We start from the raw sequence: 24,472 nt of genomic DNA, 5'->3' as shown, positions 1-24,472 counted from the left end.
CATCAAATGATTCCAGCCAGTCCTGCTTCCCCCAAAAACACCATGGAAGAGGCATTTTACTTTGGAAAAAGCCACAGCAGTGGCATTCGTTTTTATTCCTATGAACACCCAGGGAGACCAGATCCCCCGACATCAGTCAGCCCAGCCGCAATGCTCCTAATGCGCGTGATGCTCGAGCCCTCCTATGTCAGTGATCAGAGCGGCCGCCTTGGACACACAGGGGCAACATGTTTCTTCAGATGTTGGCACACACTTGGGGCAGCCCCCACAACTCTCTCCGTTAGGGGCACCTGCAGTTCGCGGCAGGAGCTCTGCTCACTGTGGGAAGGACAGGAGGAAGGGGAGCAGGTAAGGCAACGCTGCGCTGGGAAAACCATGCCCAGTACCTTCCCAGCCAGCAAATCCTTGGCAGCTTAAGGCCCTGTCAGGGGAAGGGCAGTTCCCAGCCCAGCACCTTGCTTTGCTACTGTAAACTCATTTGCCACTGGGAGAGACAGTCTTTCCTTCTCGGAGTGATAAGACAGCGGGCAAACGTGCTTTGTGGAAACGATCAGGACAAAAAGCCCCACCTCCCATGGCCTGGGAGGCCCGTTATCCTCTGGAGGGAGTCAAGCATTGAGACCCCGTTGTGTCTGCAGACACACACCTGCGTGCAGCAGCTGGATATGTGCTGACAAGCAGGGAGCAGCCTGGCAGCAAGGCTCCCCAAACGCCTACACTGTGCAGTGGTACAGAGTCCTGAGCAAGCCCGTGATGCACTACCCCATCCCCAAAGCAGTACAGCCGCCTCCTCGGCACAGCCCCCACCACCCTGCGCCTGAGCTAGCTTCTCTGCTCCAGCGGCACGGCTGTGGAGACATGCCAGCCCCCTCCACGATCCCGGCGAGCGCAAGCTGAAATATAGCTAGGCTGGCCTAACAGCACGCTGCGGCTGAAACGGGTGATGCTGCTTCCTCCTCCTGCCGCCACCAGCCATCATTTCCCTGACGTCCGATCCACAATCGCAAACTGCAGGCTGGGTCAGTTCAGCTGGGTGACCAGGTAGAAAATTAAACCTGCCAAAAATATTCAGCCGGAATCGACTCAGTCTGCTGCCATATGGTTGCTAGATCGGATGCAGGGCTGGAGGGGCCTGTCCTGTCAGCAGTGGCTTGCTGTTAGCTTGGCTACTGTCTTGCCCCCCTGCAGCTGGCACAAAGAGGGCAGCTGCTCTAACCAGGTTGTTTTGGTCTCTGTTTTGCACAGAGGCAGCCAGCACCCAGGGGCATGATCCCATCCCAAGAACCTGGGTGATGGCCGGGAACGATTCCCTGGGCCTAAGGGGCTCTGTCCTGGTCCAGCTGCGCCACAGCCTGCACGAGGTCCTGCACAACCAGATCCACATCCGCCCGGGTCGTGTCTCGCCCCACGCTCAGCCGCAGGGCGTTCTGCGCCACGTCATAGGGGATCCCACAGCCGAGCAGAATCGAGGAGGGCCTGCAACACAGACACAGAGGTGAGCGGGGTTTAACTCAAGGGCTGAGGAAGCACATGTATCACCCAAAAGCTCCACGGAAGGCATAAAAGGGAGCACATCTGTCCAGATGCAGTCCAGACCAAACCTGTCTCCCACAGAGCAGCGCGCCCACTTTCTGAAGGCACCTGCTCCTGCTGGGCTCATTGTCCTTCAGTGGATCTGGCCCCTTCCCCTCCAGGGAGGGATCGCCTCAGTGTCCATGGGTTGGCAGCTCTGCCATGTCTGCATGGCATTCGCTCCAGACCAGCTCAAAAGCACTTACTGTCCCCACGCACTCCCAAAGCGCCTCTCTGAAGAGACCCCACGTGAGCTTGAGTGGGTGAGCGTGAGCTAAGCACACACAAACGTAAGGCGGACTCTTCCGGCAGTATGAGGAGTTGAGGAGCACCTCCAAGCTTAGGTGGCTCACCAGAGCCAGAAGGGGTATGATCCTTCCCAGCAGGACAGCTGTGGTCATGCGTTTCAGCTGTATTCCCTGCAACAACCCTCTGCAAGCCCTCCGAAGAGCTTTACACCTCTGTTGCTCCAGGCAACACTGCCTGTGGCCACCAGGGTCCCTTTCACTTTCTTGTTCCTCCCTCCCCACCACTCTCCTCTCGGGAGAGGACCTGGGCCCGGCAAAGCCAGCTGCTTACCGATCCCCCTTCTCAGAGTGGCAGGCGGCCCCGACGCTGGCGAGAAGCGTCTTACAGTGTGACAGCACCCTTCGCCCTGCAGCACACACAAGCACAGGTCTCCCAGCGCCCAGGCTGGCTCCAAGGGCAGCCCACAGTGCACCGCCTGCCTCCGTCTCCACGCCCAAGCTGCAGCCGGGTGCCTGCATGTCCCAGGCCTGCAGCAGGCTGTGAGGCAGGCGCTCAGCTCCACGGGGACCACCACGGGGCAGTGGTAGGGTGAGGGCGTGCGGAGATGTGTGGGCAGAGCTACCTTGAAGGCCTGGGCCCAGGATGGAGAAGTTACAAGTGTTGCAGAGTCGCTTGGAGCCTGTAAACTGGCTGTTGAGGTGGATCCTCTGCTTCCTGAAGGAGGCCTGGAGAAATCAGAGGGCTGTGAACCACTCTGGGAACGTGAGCAGCTCTGTTTTGGCGAGGAGCCAGCTTGGCCAGAGGGTCATGCTCACCCTGGCTCAAGGACCTGGGGAAAACACACCTGGTCCTCCCTTGTAGATACCTCTGTGTTGCCCTGCTGACTACCCTGAGAGCCCCAGGTGAGGTGGGCAACAGCCCGAAGGAGCAACTGTAGTCTGCCACAGTCCCCCAGCACCAGCAAGGAGATGGGGTGAGCAGCTGGGGCAGCCGCCAGGACCACGTACAGAGGAGATGGGAGCCACAGCGCTGGGCTGGTAGCACTAGGCTGAGGGAGGGATGAGCTGGGACTTCTTCCCACCCTAAAGCTGGAGTGGATGAGGGATGGCAGAAGGAAGACAGGTCTAAACATCTCCCTTCCCTGGTGCCCCAGCTCTTACTCAGCCTGGACTTAAGCACCTTTAGCCTGTTTTCTCCCCCCTCCTTCGCTACCACCTGCATCTCTGCTAGCCCTCTCATCTGCCTGCCACTCTGCAAGCGGAGACCCAGGGAGGGGAGAAACGAATGGGAATCAGCTCTGCTCACCTCCAGCCTGGCCTCCAGGTAGTCCCGAACATCCCGCATGTGAGCCTCATAGGCCTCCCAGTTCCTACTCACTAGCTCTGCAGCCTGAGGAGAAAAACCCAGAGAGGCTCCATCAGCAACCCCCAGCCAACTCCCCCCGTGCACGGCCTCCTGGCTCGCCGGGCCAGCCCAGGGAGAGCCTCGGCAATTGGCAGGTCTCCCCCGTGACCCTGGAGGCTGGAGGTGTCCTGTGCAGCACGTAAGCTGTGTGACTGCCCCACTGCCAGGGAGGCTGCGTGACACAGCCCGCACCGAGTGCTTCAAAGCACTTCCTTAGACTGCTGCTGGAAACCCCTGTCCCCTCTCTTTGGGGTTCGCGTGTCCTCCTGCACCCACGGGCTGTCACTTCTAGAGACGTGGGAGTGTAACGTGCTGGTTCCACCAGGCAGCAGCCCCAGGGAAACGCTCACGTCCCCCTGCTCACCCTTTATCACCAACTCACTTTGCCAAGGCCGGCGATCATCGGGGTGTTCTCGGTGCTGGAAGGGAAGAGGGAGCAGTGACCTGTCATTTCTCTGGACCCATGGAAAGCACAGCCCACCTCTCTCACCCGCCAACCAGCCACCTTACCCTGGACGGAAATTCCTCTCCTGCCCCCCTCCAAAGAGCATGGGGTGCAGCGGGGTGGTGGTGCCGGGGCCACGCACGTACAGCGCGCCGATCCGTGGGGCGTAGAACTGCGAGGACAAATGGCCACCCTGAACCAGGGGCCTGGAGTCTCGGCACCCTTTTGCTGTGCGCACACCTGAATTCAAGAGCCCTCCAGCGCTGACCCCAGCCCGTCTCACTCGCACAAGCTCCACAGCTGTCCTCGGCCTGCTCTGCATGCTCTGCCATCAAAGTCCTGCTCCCTGCTCAGGCGGCCCCAGCTTCTCACCAGGCGCTGCCAAACAGGTCTCCCCCGACCTGCAGGAGCCCCGTCACCCATCTTTGCCCAGCAGCAGCCTTGGGGTCCAGGAGACTCACAGCTCCCTGCTTATGTCCCACCATGCTCTTGTGACAGACATCACAAGCCTGTTGCCATGGCAAACAGACGTGATGCTGTCAACACCCCAAGTGCCACCTTGACATACCAGCAGCTGCCATGGCCCAGCTCTGCTCTCACCTCCACACCTCTCCAGAGCTGGGTCAGCGCTGCATGTGGAGAGCCTCAGCCCCAGCACTGGAAGAAGGAAGGGCCAGGTCATGGCACCTCCCAAAGTCCCACCAAAGCGCTGGGGCAGAGCTGGGATCAGCAGCTCCGAGAGCAGTGGACGAGAGAGGACGAGGTGGTGCTGGGGAAGACATTTGCAGAGAGGAAGCAAGGGTTGGGCCCCAGGGACAGGCCCAGCCTCAGAGAGCAGCAATTAGATGAGGGTTGGGGACAGTGAGAGGCCATCACCTTCAGCTACAGCCTCCGAACCCTACTAAGACCTTGTGCAGCTCAGCGCCACAGTACCTGTACCATCATGGGGGAGATCAGTGGCACCGTACAGACTACTGATGGTGGCTGGGGAGAGTTAAGACTTGTCTTCAGAGTGTCACCCAGTGGGAAAACTTGGACCACTGAACAAGCATCTAGCACCCTAGATCCCCCATTACCCTGGGGGAGAGGAATGGGACGCTGGGGCTGGGTCACATGAAAGCATGGAGAACCATGGAGGACCTGCCCTTGATCCAGCCACCCCTCCCCTTGAGGGTGCCATTCACAGGGAGATGGACCCAAATCCCTCGCTCCAGTCTCTCACGGGTAAGAGACTCCTGCTCCACAGCCCGAGCGGAGCGAGGCCAGGATCCTAGTGCCCTGCACGAGCAGGGCTGTACCTTGTGTCCCACGATGGTGAGGTAATCCACGCCCAGCTCCTGCACATCCACACGCCCCTTGCCGATCATCTGTGCCGCATCCGTGTGCACCAGGATCCTGGGCAGCCCTGCTGCCACTCTCTTCTGATTCAGGGCATGGATGCGCTGGCTAAGCTCGGAGATGGGCTGGCAGGAAGGAAGGTCTGTGTCTGAGCAACTGTTTGTTCCCCTTTATCACACCCTTTTTCAAGGAGGTCTCCCAGACACCTTCCCGCACACTGCATGACCCCATCTCATGCCACTTGCTGCCCCGTAGGCCACCAGCTCACCATGATGACGCCAGTCTCGTTATTGGCCAACATGACGGAAACCAGGCAGGTGGTTGGCCGGACCGCAGCAAGGACGTCGTCCACTTCAGCCTGCCCGCTCCGTGTGGACACAGGCACGAAGGTGGCTTCTGCAAGCCAAGAAAAGAGCCCCAGGGATTAGCCGGCAGCCTGACAGAGCCCAGGGCAGCCCAGGAAGCAGGCAGGGAGAGAGCACTCTGGCTCTTGGGGCACCAGCGTTGGATGCCAATGGGATAATGTGCCCAGCTTGTGGGAATGGGAGCACCACACAGGGAGTTAGTACCCTTGAGGGGAGAAAAGGGGAACATCATGGAGTAATGTCCCTGTCCTCCTCTGCCTTTCACATCTAGCACAGCAAAAATGCTAACAGGCAAAATCCCCCTCTTTTACAACCATGAACTCAAGCCTGCAGCCAGATGCCCGCACCTCTACCCTGCCGGCAGCCTCCCTCCAGGCCCTCCTGGGCACCCGTGCTCACCCGCCAGGCCCTCCTTCACCAGGTGCTCCAGCGGCAGGCGCACGGAGTCGTGCTCCACGCTTGACGTCACGATGTGCGGAGTGGTCCCTGCTGCCCATGGGCCACCATCCCCAGGCCCGTCCTGGCCCTGCTCCCGGCTCTCTCGGAAGTGCCTCAGGGCGGTGTGGATCACGAGGTTGTTGGCCTGGGAAGAAGGCAGAGGGGACATCAAGGCCAAGAGCCAATGCAGGACCCTTCCTCTCCATTGCTCACTTGCTTGAAAGGAAACGAAGGGCACCAATGAGCTGGTCACGGCAAGACACCCAGTGCCTGCTGGCACCCGTGCCTTCAGTCAGAGCGGGAAGCTGGGGCATCGCCTGCACTCTTGGGGACAGCAGGGAGACTGTGTGCCCCTCTCCGTAGAAAAGACATGGCCAGTCACCTTCCCAGGTGCTCTTACCTCTGTGCCCCCCGAAGTAAAGATGATATCCTCTGGCCTTCCTCCCACCATCCTCGCCAAGCTCTCTCGGGCACTGCTGATGATCTCCTTGGCCTTCCTACCTGGGAGACAAGGTGCAAGGAGCTCCGTCATGTGTCTGGTGGAGAGCAGCTGAAAGGCAGTTGTGCTAGGAGTTTGGTCCTGAACCAGAGAGGGTTGCAGGGCCTTAATTAGGGGTATTTAGGGTCCTTAATGCCCTTGTGAATCTGGCCCCAAACAGATTTCCTGCAGTTTGGGGTTTTGCATGTGAGGTAGGTTTTTCCTCTATGTTCCTTAGGGTCCTCTGCACAAGTCTAGGTTGCAGCACAGGCAGAAGAGTGGAGACAGGTGATGGTAGCAGTAGCCAGCCGCCACTGCTTGCAGGTGTCACACAGCCTCCACTGTCACAGAGGCGTCTGCATGGTGAAGCGATGCTGCCGAAGAGCAGGCAGGAAATCCAGGCCCAGAAGCGTTACTGCGACCCGGCATCCTGGGTCCAAACCGACCCTGACCACAAGAGCCAAGCTCAAACCCGGACACTGCTTGCCCCAAATGCCCCCGAGGTTTCTGGCCCCACAGGTGCCGCGTTCAGGCTGGCCAGAGCTGCGAGCCCAGCTCTGCACTGTCCTCCCCACCCCCGGCTTCCCCCCTACCTGCTACATAGGAGCTGCTGGGATTGCCCCAGGCCTCGCGCATGGCCTCCGACACAGCCTCCATCACCTCCGGGGCCACGGGCGTGGTGGCGTTGTGGTCCATGTACACCTTCCTGCCGGAGGGCAGCGGGAGCGGCGGTGAGCCGGACGGCCCCGCCCGCCGTGGGGCCAGCCCACGCCGTAGGGCCGCGCGCCGCCGGGCCCCAGCCCGCGAAGCGCTCGGAGGGTCTAAGCGGAGCTGCTCCAGCAGCCCAGCCCCGCGGCTCGCGGGCGAGGCGCGCGCGTTCCCCCAGCCGCACCGCGCCGGGGCAGGAGGAGCGACGCCCACCTCTCCGCCGCGCCGTTCGCCACCTCGGCGCCCTCCTTCCCCGCGCCGGGCTGCTGCGCCGCCCTCCTGGCCGCCGGCCTCTGCATCCTGCGCCAGCCGGGGGCAGGCTGAGCCTGCGGCCGCCCCTCCGCGGCCGTGGGGGGACGAGGGGGCAGGGCCCAGCGGGGGGGCGGCCTCCCCCCGGGGCGGGTATTGACGGAGGGCTCCCGGGCGACCCCGCCGCCACCCTCGGCCTGGCCCCGCCGGCCAAGCCCGGCCCCGCGGCGCAGAGCGCCGGGCGCTGCCCAATCAGCCGCCTTAGCCGCAGCACCCGGGCACCCGCCAATCAGCTCCCGGCTGGGCCGCTGCCATTGGCTGCGCCGCGGGGAGCACCCGGGCGGCGCCCAATCGGCGCGGGGGCCGTCACCTCCCGCTTCCCCCGCCTCCCCCGCAGCCCCCGGCCATTGGCCCAAGCGCTCAAGCCCCTCCGGGGCTGCCATTGGCCCCTGGGTGGCGGCGCCCGCGCCGCGGCCAATAGGCGCCCGCCCCGGGGTCTCGCGCAGGCCGCCCCCCGCCCACCTGCGCCGCCGCCCGCCGCCGCGGGGCGCTGCGGGCCGGGCCGGGGCCGCGACACCGCCTCGCGCCCTCGCTCTCGCGCGCCGCTTCCTGCTTTCGGCGCCGGCCAATCCGCGGCGGCGCCCCGCGCCCCTCGAGCCGGGCGGAGTTCCGCTTCCCACCATAGAGAGGCGAGCGGCTAGAGTGGGCAGGAGGTGGGCGGTCTTCCGGGGTAGGGCGGGCGGGTGGGAGAGAGCTGCAGCGGCGCTGCCCCTCTCCAAGATGGCGGCGGCAACCTCGTCCTGTCCCCCCCGCTCCTTCCTGCGCAGGCTCCGCAGACCCCCCTCCAAGATGGCGGTGAGCCCCGGGGAGGGGAGGGGCCGGGCCGGGCCGGGGGCAGGGCGCGCCAGGCCCCGCCGACCCCCGCCCGGGGCCCGCGGCCCGCAGGAGGCCTCGGGCGGGGCGGGCGGGCGGCGCCCGGGGCTCCCGCGGGGGCCGCGGCCCCCGGCCCCGGCAGCGGGCGCCCGCGGGGCCGCCCCAGGCCGGGGCCCGCGGCCCTCGCCGCCGCCCTGCGGGCCGGGGGAGCGCCGGCGACGCTGCGGGGCGGCCGGGCCCGGCGGGCGGCCTGCGCTGTCGCCCGGCTCGCCCGGGCCATGGGCCGGCGGGGGCTGCGGAGCAGCAGGCCGGACCCCGGCTGCCGGGGCGTCCCGCTCTGCTGCGAGCCCCGGCGCGGAGCGAGGAACCGCGGGGAGCCCGCTGCCCCGCACGGAGCCGCAGCGCTGGGCTCTGAGCATTGCGCAGAGCGGCGCGAGCGCGGCGGCACGCAGCTGCTTCGGTGGGCCGGGCTACGGCGGCGGCCGTCCAACGAGTGCGCCGCAAAACCCCGGCTCTCACTGGCCTTCCCCATCCGTGTGTCTTGGCTGCAGGAAAAAAAACCCCCACACTTCAATTCACATACTCGTTTTTTTCATTTTTCAGATTATGTCATAACTACGAGATAAACAAGCAGTGATGGAATCACTGGATACTGAGGTGAAAGTAAGGAAGACTCTAGGAACTGTTGAGTATGTAGAGTCCTCTGGTTTCACGCAGGGAATACTGCCCACAAAGAAAGATGTGGTTCAGAATATGCTGTACTTACTGCAGCCCAAAAGAGCTGGCCAGGCCCAGCGGTCCAAAGAGGATGCGGCCCAGTTGCTTGCCGAACATCTGCAAGAGCACTGGTTGCTTTGCAACTTGCATACCATTGCAACAAAAAATATAAAGAAAATTATCCTCAAAATGTACGAGGAATTCACCAAATTGTATCAGACCAGAAAGCAGAGACAAAACCAGGCTTTTACAGAGAGAGCAGACAAATTCAATGAGAGTTCAGAGAAGCTCTTTGACATATTTTGTACAGACACACAGACAAGAAATAAACTGGAGGAGTACAGTGGGATAAAAATGACTGGCACTGAGTGGAAATTTCTTGAAGATCAAAGAAGTGAAAGAAAAATGTACTATGAAGATTGCACAGACAAGCAAGAATTGAAGATGATGGAAAGAAGACGAAAGATACAATGCTTGGAGCAGTTCAGAAAACTCGCCAAGGAGGAGAAGGAAGGAAACAAAGCAAAGGAGACGACGTATAAAAGTGATGAGCAGTCGGACGAAGGCACAAGCGTGGAGGAATCCTGTCCTGCAGAAGAAGAGAACGGAGGGGCTCCCGGCTTTTCGCTGAGGGGCAGAAGAAAGCGCCGGTGCACTGCGTGGTCCGGCAGTTCGGCCGCTTCTGCTAGCGATGCCATGCCCCTGGAGTGCCAGCATATACGGATGAGCATCAGGAGAGTTAGGCCTGGGTTCTACGAGACTGTGGACAAGGTCAAAAACTGCTAGCGTATGCCGTGGTCGGCAAGCCGAGCTGCTGGAGTACAAGGTGGCAATACACACTTTAGGCAAGTTTGACACCCCACAATCAATTGGAAGTGATTGCTGTAGATCCCCAGCCAGAGCTCAGGAACCTCCTGCCTCCGGGGAAGAGTGCTGGGATGACAGCAGTGGTGGCAAGGACTAAAGCACATGAACTTGGAAGGCTAAGTCGTCATCAGCTCATGATTCGAAGTCTCAAACACAGCGGATGATCTAAGGTTATTTAGTGGATAAGCCTCTTCACCCAAGGTCCTGTCTACATGAGTGTGTTTTTAGAAGTCTGTCACCATTTCTGAGCCAGTGGTGGCCTAATGCTATAAAACAGGACTCTCATTTACTGCAGGGAAATAACTTGGACTTGTTGCTAATGTAAAACTCATGTGCTGAACAGCCATAACTCCAGTTAGTTTCACTGGCAGTGAAAGGTGTTCAGCCCCTCTCAGAATTTGGCATTTCTGTGAGGGAGAAAGCTAGTTTTTTAGCTTGTATTACCCAGTCCTGGAGATGCATTCTGTGATTTTGTTAACAGATTGCTCTCTTGCTTGAGGAGGGGAAGACAGAGAGAGAGAGAGAGAGAGAGAGAGATGAGATGTTTGAGTACTTTGGTTTTAAAAGTGTTGGTGATTCCGAATGTTTTATTCTGCGTAGTGACATTTCCTTGCTTAGGATAAACCTTCCCATAATTTGATGATTCTTCACATGAAATCTGTAATCCAGGAACTGAGAGGTGTGAACCCTAAATGAAGTGGTAAGGTTTTATCTGCCAGGGGAGTAAGATGGATGGAGGGATTCAAGCTGCATTATTTAGTCTGGGATGGGAAGAACTTTATAAGCCTTCCCAAGAATGGGTAGCTGAGGTGTTTGCAGCAAGAGGTTTCTAAATCTGGGCTTGCTTTTCCACCCTGTGTAGGTCCATTCAGACAACAGGGTAGAGAAGGTAGTTCTCCAGCAGGAGTTTGCTTGAACAAAGTATAACCCTCTCGCCCTAGTACATGCTTAACCAGTGGCATGTCTGTGACTTTAGATACATGAAGCACAAAGGTATCTGCCATTTTTAGTTAGAGTTGCTTTACTGATTTTTGAAGATGAGAGGCTTGAACTTTCTGTGAAACCCAGTGCTGGAGATCTCTCTGGTGAGCTTCCCAAACCTCGCCAGAATACGCTAAAAATAAATAAAGCAAGTCTCTAGTTGTCCAGAGAAGTACTCTGGTAGAAAGAGCTCAAACTTGCCTAGTTTTCCACTTTACCTTTCAGTGTGATCATTGGTTTCCCCACTCCAGTATCTCAGCTCCTCCCTGTTTCTTTGCTCATCCTGCATATCATTTTACTGACGTTAACTTGTGCTGTTTCATTCTTTGTCTTTTGCTCCCTTTAACAATAAATGCATGTACAAGTAATTTCAACAGCTCCTGTAACTTTAATGAATCAGTTTTTGGACCGCTTTGAAGTCCTATGCCAAAGGAGGAATGAAACGCAAATTAGCCGCTGTTCAGGTTCAGATGAAGCAGAGCTAGCGAGCACAGGAGGCAGCAGCCCTGGCCTTGCTGCTTAGTCAGGCTCCAGCGTATCTCCATGCTGTCCCTCCGCCTACGGACTGATCTGTCTGGCCCCGAGCGAAATATCGGCTTCCCAGCGAACTTGCTCATAAGCAATTGCTGCGATCCTTTCTCTGTGTCGCTGAGAAGTTCCTCATGGTAAGTTGCTCCAAAATAGTTAGTGTGTTCTGCGTCACTCTTACTCTTAGTGTCATTTCAGGTATAATAACACGCACCCATGTTCTGCAACACCCTTCAGCCTCCTCTGCTTGAGAGTTCACAGCCCTCCTCTCTCCTCCTCTCTCTGAAGTGCTTCACTGACTTCACTTTGCAAATTATGTCACGTTTAAACTATTTGCCTTCCAGCCCTGAGATGCTGGGCTTGAGCCTCTCACTGGGCTTTTACACCAGCAGCTCTGTTTCAGCAGGGAATATAGCCAAGCTCGGACCTCGCAGAAATAGAATTATTTTTAATAACTGCTGTAAAATCCCCTTTGTATTACAAATATAGCTGACAGTATAAACGCTAGTGTGCAAAGTAAATCCGACAGGATTGAACAGAATATGGAACACAGCTGTGCCGTGCTTTATGATATTCAGGGATTCAGGGAGTTTAGGGTGGTCGCATCTGACTTCCTGTACACCACAGGCAATTGCATTTCGTTCAGCAGCCCCACACTCAGCCTAGTAGTTTCGCTTACCAGACGTGCATCCTGCAGAAAGTCTCGAGCTGAAGACGTCAGAAGCTGAGCAGTCTGCTCTCTTCCTCAGTTAAGCACTTAATGGTTTGTCACCTTTGTTGTTTTAACAGAAAGCATGACCATCTTTTAGGCTGTGGTTCTTTTTATGCCATCCTGTACAGGCTGAGCTGTGTTCATTGCATTTAAATCATGTTTTGTTTTGGTTTTTTAACTGGGTTTGATGACTGTGGATAGAGCCACAGCCTGGCTCTGTTTCTGCTGCAACGGGGAAAATTTCTAAATGATGTATTCTGATTACTCTTCTTTGGGACCATGGTGCCTTTTTAATCAGGACAGTAAAACTTGTCCCAGGACTCTGTACTTTTGTACGTTAACAGTTGTTGACTTTCCTTTTTTGGTGTGTCCCAAATAAATTAATATAACATACCTCTAGGCTTTTGTTTCTTCTTTTCTTTCTAATGGGGGAGGAAAGAGGAAACCGAAGCTAAAATAAATATTCCCTACTTCAGCTCTCGCTCCTGTGCTCTTACAGGAGCAGCTGGGAAGTGCTCAGGGGGATGTGCACTCATCTGGACTGTGCGGGGCAACGGGAGGAAAACTAGAAACTGGAGCAAAAGTCTAGTATTTAGGCCCCACACAGAGCCTTTTTACAAAAAAGGCTGGACCCTGGAGCAGCCGAAGGTAAGGGGAGAGGGCTGAAACCGCTGTGTTTGGTGGCAGCGTTTCAGCTTGGCTATCTCTGCGCTTGGGGCATGGAGGGCTCGGTGTCGGGGATTTGATGACGGGGGGCAGAGACCCTTCCTCTGCGGCAGCGTTGCTGCGGTCCTGCCCGGCTGGTTGGTTCCTCCTCCTTTCGCTGTTCTTTCGTGACTCTGGTTGAGGGAAGTGTTTGGGCGTTCGCATTTGGAGGGGAAAGAATTAAGGAATCTAAGTCAATTTAAATATTTACACTCTTATTTTCTGATTTTTTTGTGTGTTTTATCTAGCCTGTAAGAAGTAATCAAAGCTGAATGTGTGCAGCAGAGCTGGAAGCATTAAAGTACTGTCACACCCTATATTTCCACCTATGCTCGGTTATCTAAAATGCCTGCTACAGAAACCCGTATCGTGTCCCAGAAGCAGTCTTTCAGAAGGATGTCCCCAAAACAGTTTGAAATCAGCTTTGCCCCAAGTTTTCCAGTTCCTGCCGCGGGTATGTGGACAGCCGAGGCGGGTCAGCGCCGGCGTGGGAAGGGGAAGGTTGGAGGTCGGGAGGAGTTTGGCGGCAGGGCACCCGGAAAGGGCGGGTGGCCCAGCCTCGGTCCTGCGGGACGCTGGGGCGCCTGTCGCCGTGCTGCACGGTGCTCGTGTTGGCGAGCCCTCCTTCCCCGCTGCTGGTGCTCAGAGCCGGCGGCCAGGCCGAAGGGGAGCTTTAGGAAGGGGGACGAGCCCCCCCGGTCACCTAAGGTCTGTGTTTGTCCCCGGCCCTGTGGCTGGTGGCCAAGCTCAGCCCTGGCTGCTCGCAAGCCTTGATAAGACACGCTCGGAAAGAACCGGGGAAGACGTGTCGTGCCGGAGCGAGTCGGGGCAAACCCAGCCTTTCCGGCGGGGAAAGTGTTGCAGCATCCAGGCCCCGGCCAAATCACAGCCGTCGGCAGCGCCCAAACCCGTTTCCTCCTTCCCTTTGCTCTTCCTGCCGCCTCCTTGTGTCACCCCCTACCCGGGGGGGGCTCAGGGCTCTCACAGCATTTATTCTGCCTCTTCCCCCAGTCCTTTCACCCAGGCAGCTGTATCCAGGGCTGCTACCAAAAAGTCGCACCAAATCCCGAAGGGCTCTTTGGGGAGAGAGTTTGATTTCAGTAATCACGTTCGCTCTTTTAACGAGCCGCTCGCGAGGGTATTTCCTGCTCTCGCGGAGGGTGGCGTCTTGTTATTCCTCCAGCGTTTCTAGACAGCAGCTTCCTCCTGCCACTGACTTTTAGTGAGCAAATACACACCCAGCAGGGCTTCAACGCCGGCTGATTAACGGCCGTATCCGCAGCCGCTTGCGCCACGCGCGGCAGACGCCGCCGGGATGCCCCCCCCCCCCCCGGGAAAGCGGCTCCGAAAAGCCGGCGCTCAGCCCTAACCGGCGACCCGCAGCGCCGCTCGCCGAGCTGCTGCTCCTCGCGGGCCGGCCGGCTCCCGGGGGACGAGGGTTTCTGGATGAGAGAGGCGAGGGCGGTGGAAAGTCCGCAAGTTTTGGGGCAGCGCCCGGCGGGGACGGAGGGGCGCGGCGGGCCCCGGCGGGACGCGAGGGCTGGGCCGTTGCGCGCGGGCGGCCCCGCGTGCGGCAACGAGCGGTGCCGGGGGGCTTAACGAGGTTCCTGGTTTCGGTGGCCGGGGCGGGTGAGGGCTGAGCTGGCAATTAGGGCCGAAGCGCCCTATTAAAGGGCTGCGGTGGTGGCGGCGGCCGGGCTCTCCGCGGGGCGAGCGCGGCCGGTGCAGGATGGCCGGGGCGGTGGGCGACAGCGACCTGCGGCACCTGCTGAAGCTGCACCGCACCGAGATCGCCATGGCGGTGGACGACGTCTTCCCGCTGCTGCACGGCTTGGCCGACCACGACGTCGTCACCGAGCACATGTTCAAGGTGAGGGCGCCCGGCGGTGGGGCTGGCGGCAGTGGCGGGGCCCCCGGGGCGCGCTGACGGGGCCGCTGCCGGCGCCGCAGGAGACGCTGAGCCGCACGGAGCGGGAGGGCTGCCACCGCGCTTTCCACGCCCTGCTCACCTGGCTCCTGGGCCGCGACGCCAGCGCCATCCGCGACTTCTGGGGCGTCCTCTTCAAGGACTACAACCTGGAGCGCTACGCCGGCCTCCAGCCCATCCGCGGCGGCTTCCCCCGAGGTAGGCGGCCGGGCCGGGCCGGGCCGGGCCGGGGTGGCCGGGCGCCCCTGGGTGCACCGCGGGAGCGGGGCCGCCCCGGTGCCGCCGGCTGCGCGTGCGCCTCTCGCCCTTTGCAGACGCGGACCTGGGGCAGCAGCGCCGCGCCAGGCGGCCGCCCCCCAGCCCCACGGCGCCGGCGCCGCACCGGCCCCAGGGCAAGAGGAAGGCCCCCGAGGAGCGGGACGGGCCCTGGGCCGCCCAGCCCTCGCCGCGGCGCGCTGCCAGCCCCGGTACGAAGCGCTGCCCCCCGCCCCGGTGCTCTGCGCCACCCCAGCGTGGGGCCTCCCCGTGACACCCCCCACCCCGCAGGGCCCCCGGCGAAGGCGAGGGCTGCGAAGAGGCCGGAGAGCACGGAGAGCCAGCGCTTGCCCCGTGCCGGCGGTGAGTGCCAAGCCCCTGTCCCGCTGCCCAGACCCCCGGCGGGCGCGGGGGACCCCTTGGCCAGCAGCATGGCGGCTGAGCCGCCTCTCCGGGCCCGCAGGCGTGCAGGCCGTGGCCGCCTCGGTGCAGAGAGCCGTGGCGGTGTCGGGCGGCGAGGCGCCCGTCGCCTGCGGGGCCGTCGAAGGCATCCTCATCCAGCAAGTGTTCGAGGCAGGTAGGCGCCGCCGGGGACCTCCCCGAAACCGGGAGGGCTCGTGGTGCCCCTGGCGCCCGGCCCGCAGCCCCTCGCGCGGCGGGAGCCTCCCGGTGCCTCCTCTCTCGCAGGCGGTGCCCGGCGGGGCCTCAAGGCCGGCGGGGAGCCCTACCCGCCGCCCCAGCGCCAGGAGCCCGGCGGCAAGAGCAAGAGCCGCGGCCCGAAGCCCGCTGCCCGGCCCAAGGGGGCCCCCTGCGTACGGTGCCGCCGGCCCCCCCCGAGCCCCGCTCACGGCCCGGGCGTCCGCCCCGGCCCCAACCCCGCTCCCTCCTCCGCTTGTGTCCCCCCCCAGGGCCGGCTCCCGGCGCCCGACGCGCACGGCCGGCTCCCGGCGCCCCACCAGGTGAGAGCGGCCGCCCGCTGCGGCCCGGGGAGGCCGGCAGCGCCATGGCGGCGGCCGCCTCCCCCCACGCTTGCCCTCTCCCTCCCGCGCCGGCAGAACGAGGACGAGTGCGCTGCCTGCGGCGACGGCGGCGAGCTCATCTGCTGCGACGGCTGCCCCAAGGCTTTCCACCTCGCCTGCCTCGTGCCCCCGCTCACCGAGATCCCCAGGTGCCCCCTGCGCCCCCCGCGCGGCCGTTTGCCCCACGGCGGACCAAACCCCGCCGCCACGAGCCGATGGCGGCGGTGGTGCGGAGCAGCCGGCTCCCCGCCCTCACGGCCCCGCTCCCCGCGGCGCAGCGGGACGTGGCGGTGCCTCTCCTGCGCGGCCAGCAAAGCCAGGCCCGACGGGCGCCGAGACGCGGACGCGGAGGGAGAGCTTCCCGCCGACACCCAGGTACCGCCGCCCGCGGCCGCCTGTCCCAGCGGGCCGGGGCCCACGGCAGAGCCGGGCCGAGGCGCCTCCTCGCAGCGGCCTCGGCCCCGGGGGCTCGTCCTGACGCGCCACCTCTGCGCCGGGGGGGCCCCCGCGGCCCGAGGGCGGGCGGACAAATGGACCCGGCTCCCACCACCGAGCCCCGGCCCGGTGCCGCCTCCGCCTGCAAGCCGCCCGCCTCCTGCCCCTCGCCGCGGCCGCCGGGCTCGGCCCCCCACGGCCTGGCCACCCCCAGGCAGCCGGTAACGGGGCCCCGGCGCGGCGCCGCGGCCCGCTGTGCCCGTCGGCCGGTGCCCCCGGGGCTGGCGGCGCGGGCCGGGCCCGGCCGGGGCTGAGGCGGCTCCTCTCCTCCCGGCAGAAGCCGGCGGCGGGCGACGCGTGCGGCGTCTGCGGGGGCGGAGGCGACGTGAGCTACTGCGGCCGCTGCCTGGCGGCTTTCCACCCGTGCTGCCGCTTCCCCGCGCGCGGCGGCGGCCCGACGGGGTGAGCCCCCCGGCTGTGCGCGTCCCCGCGTGCGCCCCGGCTCGGCAGCGGCACCGCGGAGCTCGTGGGGTTGGCTTAGCCTTTGCGTCGCCGTCCTCTGCTGCCAGGACACACGCACGCACGCACACACACACACGCACGCACACGCACGCACGCACGCACACCTGGAGGGTCCCAGACTACACCCTGATGGTTTGTGCCATTGCCGCCTGTTGCAGGGGGCTCTTGCTGTGCAAGCTGTGCGCTGACAGCCCGGAAACGGCCAGCCTGGAGGCAGCCACAGCCGCTGGAGACCACCTGCTACAGGCGGCGAAGGTGAGTACCACCGGCCTTGCGCAGGGCGGGGGGGGGATGGGGGAGGGACCGCGCGCTGCAAGGCCGCGGCTCCCCATGAGCTGCAGAGGCGAGGACAGGCGGAGCACAAGCGGTTAGAGGCAAGCAACAGCCCGGTGACGAGGACAGCCGGCAGGGGCGGGGGGGGTGTGGACACCCAAGACGTGCCACAGTGGAAGGGCGCGGCCCGGAGGGGGGGAGGCGTGGGGCACAAGCGGTGCGTCTCGGCTGTGCCGGGGCACCGGGGCTGAGCCCCGCGCGTCCGAGCGCCAAGGGCAGTGGCAGGAGAGGGCCCGGAGGGCTAGGAAAGGCGGCCCGCGAGAGGGCAGGGTCCCGAAACCGGCGGTGGTTCCCCTCTCCCCGCAGGCGGGCGACGACCCCGGCGGCGACCCGGTGCTGAGCAAGGAGGAGCTGGACTCGCTGCTGGGCGAGGTGAGTGGCCGAGGGGGCGGCGTGCCCCAAAGGGGTGCCGCGCGCAGCCGGGGGGCTGAGGAGCACCCGGGCGCCGGAGGGCGCCGGCCGAAAACGGAGGGGAACCAAGGCCCGCCGGGCGCTACCCGCAGAGCTCCTGGGACGGGATCCTGCAGTGGGCGTTGCAGAGCATGGCGCGGCCCCGCGCGGACTCCCACGGCCTCTTCGCGTAGCATCGCCGGCGCCCGGGGCTGCCCGCGCCGGGGGGCCACGTCCCAGCCTCGTCCCGGCGCTAGGAAGGAGGCGAGGGAGCTGCAAGGCCGTGCGCAACGACGGCGCCATGACTGCACCGGGGCCGGGGGGGTCGCGGAGACAGCGCAGAGGTGCGCACACCGCTCTGTGAGGTGCAAAGGCTTACAAAAGAAAAACCCCAAAGTGCAAAACAGATGGTGTAAGCATTTAATACTAAAAGACCTGTGAAAAAGAAAAGAAATGAGGAAAAAAAACCCAAAGCCTATATCAGGCAAAAAAGGAGAGGTTAAACCATCCACACCCATCATACCCTACCACAGCACCCACAGGCAACGCAACACCCTGCGCCCATCAAGCCCCCTGTCTGGACTCAAACCCTACAAAACACCATTACACAGCACACCCAAACACCCTCCGCTGCCCCCGCTCCAGCACACCCGCCCCTTGACAAGACTAACGACACACAGCACGCTGCACCACAGCCCCCTTCACAACAGCCCGCACACACTTGTGCACCATCCTATACCCCTCCACCCGACCCCGTACACCCAAACACCCTCTGCTGCCACAACTCCAGCAGACAGCCCCACAGCCGCCCCCTTAACAACAGCGTGCGCACACTCGCACTCCCCAACCTCACCCTGCACACCCAAACACCCTCTGCTGCCCCCGCTACAGCACCCAGCCCCACAGCCGCCCCCTTCACAACAGCCCGCACACACTTGTGCAACACCCCGTACCCCCCAACCTGACCCCGCACACCCAAACACCCTCCGCTGCCCCCGCTCCAGCACACTCGCCCAAAAACGACCCCCGCCACGGGACGGCTGCCCCCCCTGGCGTCAGCCAAAGGCAAAAGCCTACAGCACCCGGTATTCCCAGGCGGTCTCCCATCCAAGTACTAACCGGGCCCGACCCTGCTTAGCTTCCAAGATCAGACGAGATCGGGCGTTCTCAGGGTGGTATGGCCGTAGGCAACAGCCAGCCCCACAGCCGCCCCCTTCACAACAGCCTGCGCACACTCGCACCCCCCAACCCGACCCCGCACACCCAAACACCCTCTGCTGCCCCCGCTCCAGCACCTAGCCCCACAGCCGCCCCCTTCACAACAGCCTGCGCACACTCGCACCCCTCCACCCGACCCCGCACACCCAAATACCCTCTGCTGCCCCTGCTCCAGCACCCAGCCCCACAGCCGCCCCCTTCACAACAGCCCGCGCACACTCGCACCCCCCAACCCGACCCCGCACACCCAAATACCCTCTGCTGCCCCTGTTCCAGCACCCAGCCCCACAGCTGCCCCCTTCACAACAGCCCGCGCACACTTGCACCCCCCAACCCGACCCCGTACACCCAAACACCCTCTGCTGCCCCTGCTCCAGCCCCCAGCCCCACAGCTGCCCCCTTAACAACAGCGTGCGAACACTCACACCCCCCAACCTGACCCCGTACACCCAAACACCCTCTGCTGCCCCCGCTACAGCACCTAGCCCCACAGCCGCCCCCTTCACAACAGCCTGCGCACACTTGTGCAACACCCCATACCCCCCAACCCAACCCCGTACACCCAAACACCCTCTGCTGCCACAACTCCAGCACCCAGCCCCACAGCTGCCCCCTTCACAACAGCCCGCGCACACTCGCACCCCCCAACCTGACCCCGCACACCCAAACACCCTCTGCTGCCCCCGCTACAGCACCTAGCCCCACAGCCGCCCCCTTCACAACAGCCCGCACACACTTGTGCAACACCCCATACCCCCCAATCTGACCCCGCACACCCAAACACCCTCCGCTGCCCCCGCTCCAGCACACTCGCCCAAAAACGACCCCCGCCACGGGACGGCTGCCCCCCCCGGCGTCAGCCAAAGGCAAAAGCCTACAGCACCCGGTATTCCCAGGCGGTCTCCCATCCATGTACTAACCGGGCCCGACCCTGCTTAGCTTCCGAGATCAGACGAGATCGGGCGTTCTCAGGGTGGTATGGCCGTAGGCAACAGCCAGCCCCACAGCCGCCCCCTTCACAACAGCCTGCGCACACTCGCACCCCTCCACCCGACCCCGCACACCCAAATACCCTCTGCTGCCCCTGCTCCAGCACCCAGCCCCACAGCCGCCCCCTTCACAACAGCCCACGCACACTCGCACCCCCCAACCCGACCCCGTACACCCAAACACCCTCTGCTGCCACAACTCCAGCAGCCAGCCCCACAGCCGCCCCCTTCACAACAGCCCGCGCACACTCACACTCCCCAACCTGACCCCGCACACCCAAACACCCTCTGCTGCCCCCGCTACAGCACTTAGCCCCACAGCCGCCCCCTTCACAACAGCCCGCGCACACTCACACCCCCCAACCCGACCCCGCACACGCAAATACCCTCTGCTGCCCCTGCTGCAGCACCCAGCCCCACAGCCGCCCCCTTCACAACAGCCCGCGCACACTCGCACCCCCCAACCCGACCCCGTACACCCAAACACCCTCTGCTGCCACAACTCCAGCAGCCAGCCCCACAGCCGCCCCCTTCACAACAGCCCGCGCACACTCGCACCCCCCAACCCAACCCCGCACACCCAAACACCCTCTGATGCCACAACTCCAGCAGCCAGCCCCACAGCCGCCCCCTTCACAACAGCCCGCGCACACTCACACTCCCCAACCCGACCCCGCACACCCAAACACCCTCTGCTGCCCCCGCTCCAGCACCTAGCCCCACAGCCGCCCCCTTCACAACAGCCCGCGCACACTCGCACCCCCCAACCCGACCCCGTACACCCAAACACCCTCTGCTGCCACAACTCCAGCAGCCAGCCCCACAGCCGCCCCCTTCACAACAGCCCGCGCACACTCGCACCCCCCAACCCAACCCCGCACACCCAAACACCCTCTGATGCCACAACTCCAGCAGCCAGCCCCACAGCCGCCCCCTTCACAACAGCCCGCGCACACTCACACTCCCCAACCTGACCCCGCACACCCAAACACCCTCCGCTGCCCCCGCTCCAGCACACTCGCCCAAAAACGACCCCCGCCACGGGACGGCTGCCCCCCCTGGCGTCAGCCAAAGGCAAAAGCCTACAGCACCCAGTATTCCCAGGCGGTCTCCCATCCAAGTACTAACCGGGCCCGACCCTGCTTAGCTTCCGAGATCAGACGAGATCAGGCGTTCTCAGGGTGGTATGGCCGTAGGCAACAGCCAGCCCCACAGCCGCCCCCTTCACAACAGCCTGCGCACACTCGCACCCCTCCACCCGACCCCGCACACCCAAATACCCTCTGCTGCCCCTGCTCCAGCACCCAGCCCCACAGCCGCCCCCTTCACAACAGCGTGCGCACACTCGCACCCCCCAACCCGACCCCGTACACTCAAACACCCTCTGCTGCCCCTGCTCCAGCACCCAGCCCCACAGCTGCCCCCTTCACAACAGCGTTCGCACACTCACACCCCCCAACCTGACCCCGTACACCCAAACACCCTCTGCTGCCCCTGCTCCAGCACCCAGCCCCACAGCCGCCCCCTTCACAACAGCCTGCGCACACTTGTGCAACACCCCATACCCCCCAACCCTACCCCGCACACCCAAACACCCTCTGCTGCCACAACTCCAGCAGCCAGCCCCACAGCCGCCCCCTTCACAACAGCCCGCGCACACTCACACTCCCCAACCTGACCCCGCACACCCAAACACCCTCTGCTGCCCCCGCTCCAGCACCTAGCCCCACAGCCGCCCCCTTCACAACAGCCTGCGCACACTTGTGCAACACCCCATACCCCCCAACCTGACCCCGCACACCCAAACACCCTCCGCTGCCCCCGCTCCAGCACACTCGCCCAAAAACGACCCCCGCCACGGGACGGCTGCCCCGCCTGGCGTCAGCCAAAGGCAAAAGCCTACAGCACCCGGTATTCCCGGGCGGTCTCCCATCCAAGTACTAACCGGGCCCGACCCTGCTTAGCTTCCAAGATCAGATGAGATCGGGCATTCTCAGGGTGGTATGGCCGTAGGCAACAGCCAGCCCCACAGCCGCCCCCTTCACAACAGCCTGCGCACACTCGCACCCCTCCACCCGACCCCGCACACCCAAATACCCTCTGCTGCCCCTGCTCCAGCACCCAGCCCCACAGCCGCCCCCTTCACAACAGCCCACGCACACTTGCATCCCCCAACCCGACCCCCGTACACCCAAACACCCTCTGCTGCCCCCGCTACAGCACCTAGCCCCACAGCCGCCCCCTTCACAACAGCCTGCGCACACTTGTGCAACACCCCATACCCCCCAACCCAACCCCGTACACCCAAACACCCTCCGCTGCCCCCGCTACAGCACCCAGCCCCACAGCCGCCCCCTTCACAACAGCCCGCGCACACTCGCACCCCCCAACCCGACCCTGCACACCCAAACACCCTCTGCTGCCGCTGCTCCAGCACCTAGCCCCACAGCCGCCCCCTTCACAACAGCCCGCACACACTTGTGCAACACCCCATACCCCCCAACCCAACCCCGCACACCCAAACACCCTCTGCTGCCACAACTCCAGCACCCAGCCCCACAGCTGCCCCCTTCACAACAGCCCGCGCACACTCGCACCCCTCCACCCGACCCCGCACACCCAAACACCCTCTGCTGCCACAACTCCAGCACCCAGCCCCACAGCTGCCCCCTTCACAACAGCCCGCGCACACTCGCACCCCCCAACCTGACCCCGCACACCCAAACACCCTCTGCTGCCACAACTCCAGCACCCAGCCCCACAGCTGCCCCCTTAACAACAGCGTGCGAACACTCACACCCCCCAACCTGACCCCGCACACCCAAACACCCTCTGCTGCCCCCGCTACAGCACCTAGCCCCACAGCCGCCCCCTTAACAACAGCGTGCGCACACTCGCACCCCCCAACCCGACCCTGCACACCCAAACACCCTCTGCTGCCGCTGCTCCAGCACCTAGCCCCACAGCCGCCCCCTTCACAACAGCCCGCACACACTTGTGCAACACCCCATACCCCCCAATCTGACCCCGCACACCCAAACACCCTCCGCTGCCCCCGCTCCAGCACACTCGCCCAAAAACGACCCCCGCCACGGGACGGCTGCCCCCCCCGGCGTCAGCCAAAGGCAAAAGCCTACAGCACCCGGTATTCCCAGGCGGTCTCCCATCCATGTACTAACCGGGCCCGACCCTGCTTAGCTTCCGAGATCAGACAAGATCGGGCGTTCTCAGGGTGGTATGGCCGTAGGCAACAGCCAGCCCCACAGCCGCCCCCTTCACAACAGCCTGCGCACACTCGCACCCCTCCACCCGACCCCGCACACCCAAATACCCTCTGCTGCCCCTGCTCCAGCACCCAGCCCCACAGCCGCCCCCTTCACAACAGCCCACGCACACTCGCACCCCCCAACCCGACCCCGTACACCCAAACACCCTCTGCTGCCACAACTCCAGCAGCCAGCCCCACAGCCGCCCCCTTCACAACAGCCCGCGCACACTCACACTCCCCAACCTGACCCCGCACACCCAAACACCCTCTGCTGCCCCCGCTACAGCACTTAGCCCCACAGCCGCCCCCTTCACAACAGCCCGCGCACACTCACACCCCCCAACCCGACCCCGCACACGCAAATACCCTCTGCTGCCCCTGCTGCAGCACCCAGCCCCACAGCCGCCCCCTTCACAACAGCCCGCGCACACTCGCACCCCCCAACCCGACCCCGTACACCCAAACACCCTCTGCTGCCACAACTCCAGCAGCCAGCCCCACAGCCGCCCCCTTCACAACAGCCCGCGCACACTCGCACCCCCCAACCCAACCCCGCACACCCAAACACCCTCTGATGCCACAACTCCAGCAGCCAGCCCCACAGCCGCCCCCTTCACAACAGCCCGCGCACACTCACACTCCCCAACCTGACCCCGCACACCCAAACACCCTCCGCTGCCCCCGCTCCAGCACACTCGCCCAAAAACGACCCCCGCCACGGGACGGCTGCCCCCCCTGGCGTCAGCCAAAGGCAAAAGCCTACAGCACCCAGTATTCCCAGGCGGTCTCCCATCCAAGTACTAACCGGGCCCGACCCTGCTTAGCTTCCGAGATCAGACGAGATCGGGCGTTCTCAGGGTGGTATGGCCGTAGGCAACAGCCAGCCCCACAGCCGCCCCCTTCACAACAGCCTGCGCACACTCGCACCCCTCCACCCGACCCCGCACACCCAAATACCCTCTGCTGCCCCTGCTCCAGCACCCAGCCCCACAGCCGCCCCCTTCACAACAGCGTGCGCAAACTCGCACCCCCCAACCCGACCCCGTACACTCAAACACCCTCTGCTGCCCCTGCTCCAGCACCCAGCCCCACAGCTGCCCCCTTCACAACAGCGTTCGCACACTCACACCCCCCAACCTGACCCCGTACACCCAAATACCCTCTGCTGCCCCTGCTCCAGCACCCAGCCCCACAGCCGCCCCCTTCACAACAGCCCACGCACACTTGCACCCCCCAACCCGACCCCCGTACACCCAAACACCCTCTGCTGCCCCCGCTACAGCACCTAGCCCCACAGCCGCCCCCTTCACAACAGCCTGCGCACACTTGTGCAACACCCCATACCCCCCAACCCAACCCCGTACACCCAAACACCCTCCGCTGCCCCCGCTACAGCACCCAGCCCCACAGCCGCCCCCTTCACAACAGCCCGCGCACACTCGCACCCCCCAACCCGACCCTGCACACCCAAACACCCTCTGCTGCCG

The 24,472-nt window shown here is 63.4% G+C and overlaps 3 protein-coding genes and 6 non-coding genes across 15 annotated transcripts; 2 read left to right on the top strand and 7 right to left on the bottom strand.

Annotated features, from left to right (window-relative positions):
* Nucleotides 1-54: 54 nt before the first annotated feature.
* Nucleotides 55-7,929, bottom strand: SCLY (selenocysteine lyase). Of its 5 annotated transcripts, XM_064517034.1 has the most exons (13): nucleotides 7,769-7,929; nucleotides 6,883-6,995; nucleotides 6,212-6,312; nucleotides 5,773-5,956; nucleotides 5,277-5,404; nucleotides 4,969-5,133; nucleotides 3,736-3,842; nucleotides 3,608-3,644; nucleotides 3,127-3,210; nucleotides 2,444-2,546; nucleotides 2,152-2,227; nucleotides 1,286-1,476; nucleotides 55-318 (listed from the first exon to the last, which is right to left on the bottom strand). In XM_064517034.1, the coding sequence occupies exons 1-12, from the start codon at nucleotides 7,927-7,929 to the stop codon at nucleotides 1,317-1,319; spliced, it is 1,419 nt and encodes a 472-aa protein (XP_064373104.1). In that variant the 3' UTR covers nucleotides 55-318; nucleotides 1,286-1,316. The 5 variants fall into 5 exon arrangements, 4 of the variants coding, with proteins under 4 accessions (XP_064373104.1, XP_064373107.1, XP_025956343.2 ...); XR_010390534.1 differs by lacking the exon at nucleotides 2,152-2,227; XM_064517037.1 differs by having other exon boundaries at nucleotides 55-1,476.
* LOC112983447 (uncharacterized) lies at nucleotides 7,801-12,317 on the top strand. Of its 3 annotated transcripts, none has more exons than XM_064517043.1 (2): nucleotides 7,801-7,935; nucleotides 8,723-12,317. In XM_064517043.1, exon 2 carries the CDS (start codon nucleotides 8,756-8,758, stop codon nucleotides 9,620-9,622), a length of 867 nt encoding a protein of 288 aa, XP_064373113.1. In that variant the 5' UTR covers nucleotides 7,801-7,935; nucleotides 8,723-8,755; the 3' UTR covers nucleotides 9,623-12,317. The 3 variants fall into 3 exon arrangements, with proteins under 3 accessions (XP_064373113.1, XP_064373112.1, XP_064373111.1); XM_064517042.1 differs by having other exon boundaries at nucleotides 7,825-7,959; XM_064517041.1 differs by lacking the exon at nucleotides 7,801-7,935 and adding an exon at nucleotides 7,980-8,101.
* A 2,041-nt stretch (nucleotides 12,318-14,358) lies between these two features.
* Nucleotides 14,359-17,899, top strand: AIRE (autoimmune regulator). Its single transcript, XM_064517182.1, has 13 exons — nucleotides 14,359-14,499; nucleotides 14,580-14,754; nucleotides 14,871-15,023; nucleotides 15,103-15,174; nucleotides 15,275-15,388; nucleotides 15,499-15,623; nucleotides 15,720-15,770; nucleotides 15,867-15,979; nucleotides 16,109-16,205; nucleotides 16,603-16,727; nucleotides 16,946-17,042; nucleotides 17,427-17,492; nucleotides 17,624-17,899. Exons 1-13 carry the CDS (start codon nucleotides 14,359-14,361, stop codon nucleotides 17,702-17,704), a joined length of 1,410 nt encoding a protein of 469 aa, XP_064373252.1. The 3' UTR covers nucleotides 17,705-17,899.
* Nucleotides 17,900-18,580: 681 nt separating this feature from the next.
* On the bottom strand, nucleotides 18,581-18,699 carry LOC135329258 (5S ribosomal RNA). The gene has a single exon (XR_010390625.1). It is a non-coding gene; the product is annotated as a 5S ribosomal RNA (ribosomal RNA).
* A 900-nt stretch (nucleotides 18,700-19,599) lies between these two features.
* LOC135329259 (5S ribosomal RNA) lies at nucleotides 19,600-19,718 on the bottom strand. Its single transcript, XR_010390626.1, has one exon. It is a non-coding gene; the product is annotated as a 5S ribosomal RNA (ribosomal RNA).
* A 1,078-nt stretch (nucleotides 19,719-20,796) lies between these two features.
* On the bottom strand, nucleotides 20,797-20,915 carry LOC135329265 (5S ribosomal RNA). The gene has a single exon (XR_010390632.1). It is a non-coding gene; the product is annotated as a 5S ribosomal RNA (ribosomal RNA).
* Nucleotides 20,916-21,613: 698 nt separating this feature from the next.
* On the bottom strand, nucleotides 21,614-21,732 carry LOC135329270 (5S ribosomal RNA). The gene has a single exon (XR_010390637.1). It is a non-coding gene; the product is annotated as a 5S ribosomal RNA (ribosomal RNA).
* A 1,115-nt stretch (nucleotides 21,733-22,847) lies between these two features.
* Nucleotides 22,848-22,966, bottom strand: LOC135329278 (5S ribosomal RNA). Its single transcript, XR_010390645.1, has one exon. It is a non-coding gene; the product is annotated as a 5S ribosomal RNA (ribosomal RNA).
* Nucleotides 22,967-23,741: 775 nt separating this feature from the next.
* LOC135329248 (5S ribosomal RNA) lies at nucleotides 23,742-23,860 on the bottom strand. Its single transcript, XR_010390615.1, has one exon. It is a non-coding gene; the product is annotated as a 5S ribosomal RNA (ribosomal RNA).
* Nucleotides 23,861-24,472: the final 612 nt, after the last annotated feature.

This window comes from Dromaius novaehollandiae, chromosome 9 (genome assembly GCF_036370855.1).
Source record: "Dromaius novaehollandiae isolate bDroNov1 chromosome 9, bDroNov1.hap1, whole genome shotgun sequence".
NCBI classification, from domain to species: Eukaryota; Metazoa; Chordata; class Aves; order Casuariiformes; family Dromaiidae; genus Dromaius; species Dromaius novaehollandiae.
The sequence above is the reverse complement of the archived record's forward strand: the minus strand, read 5'-3'. Positions and strand labels throughout refer to the sequence as shown.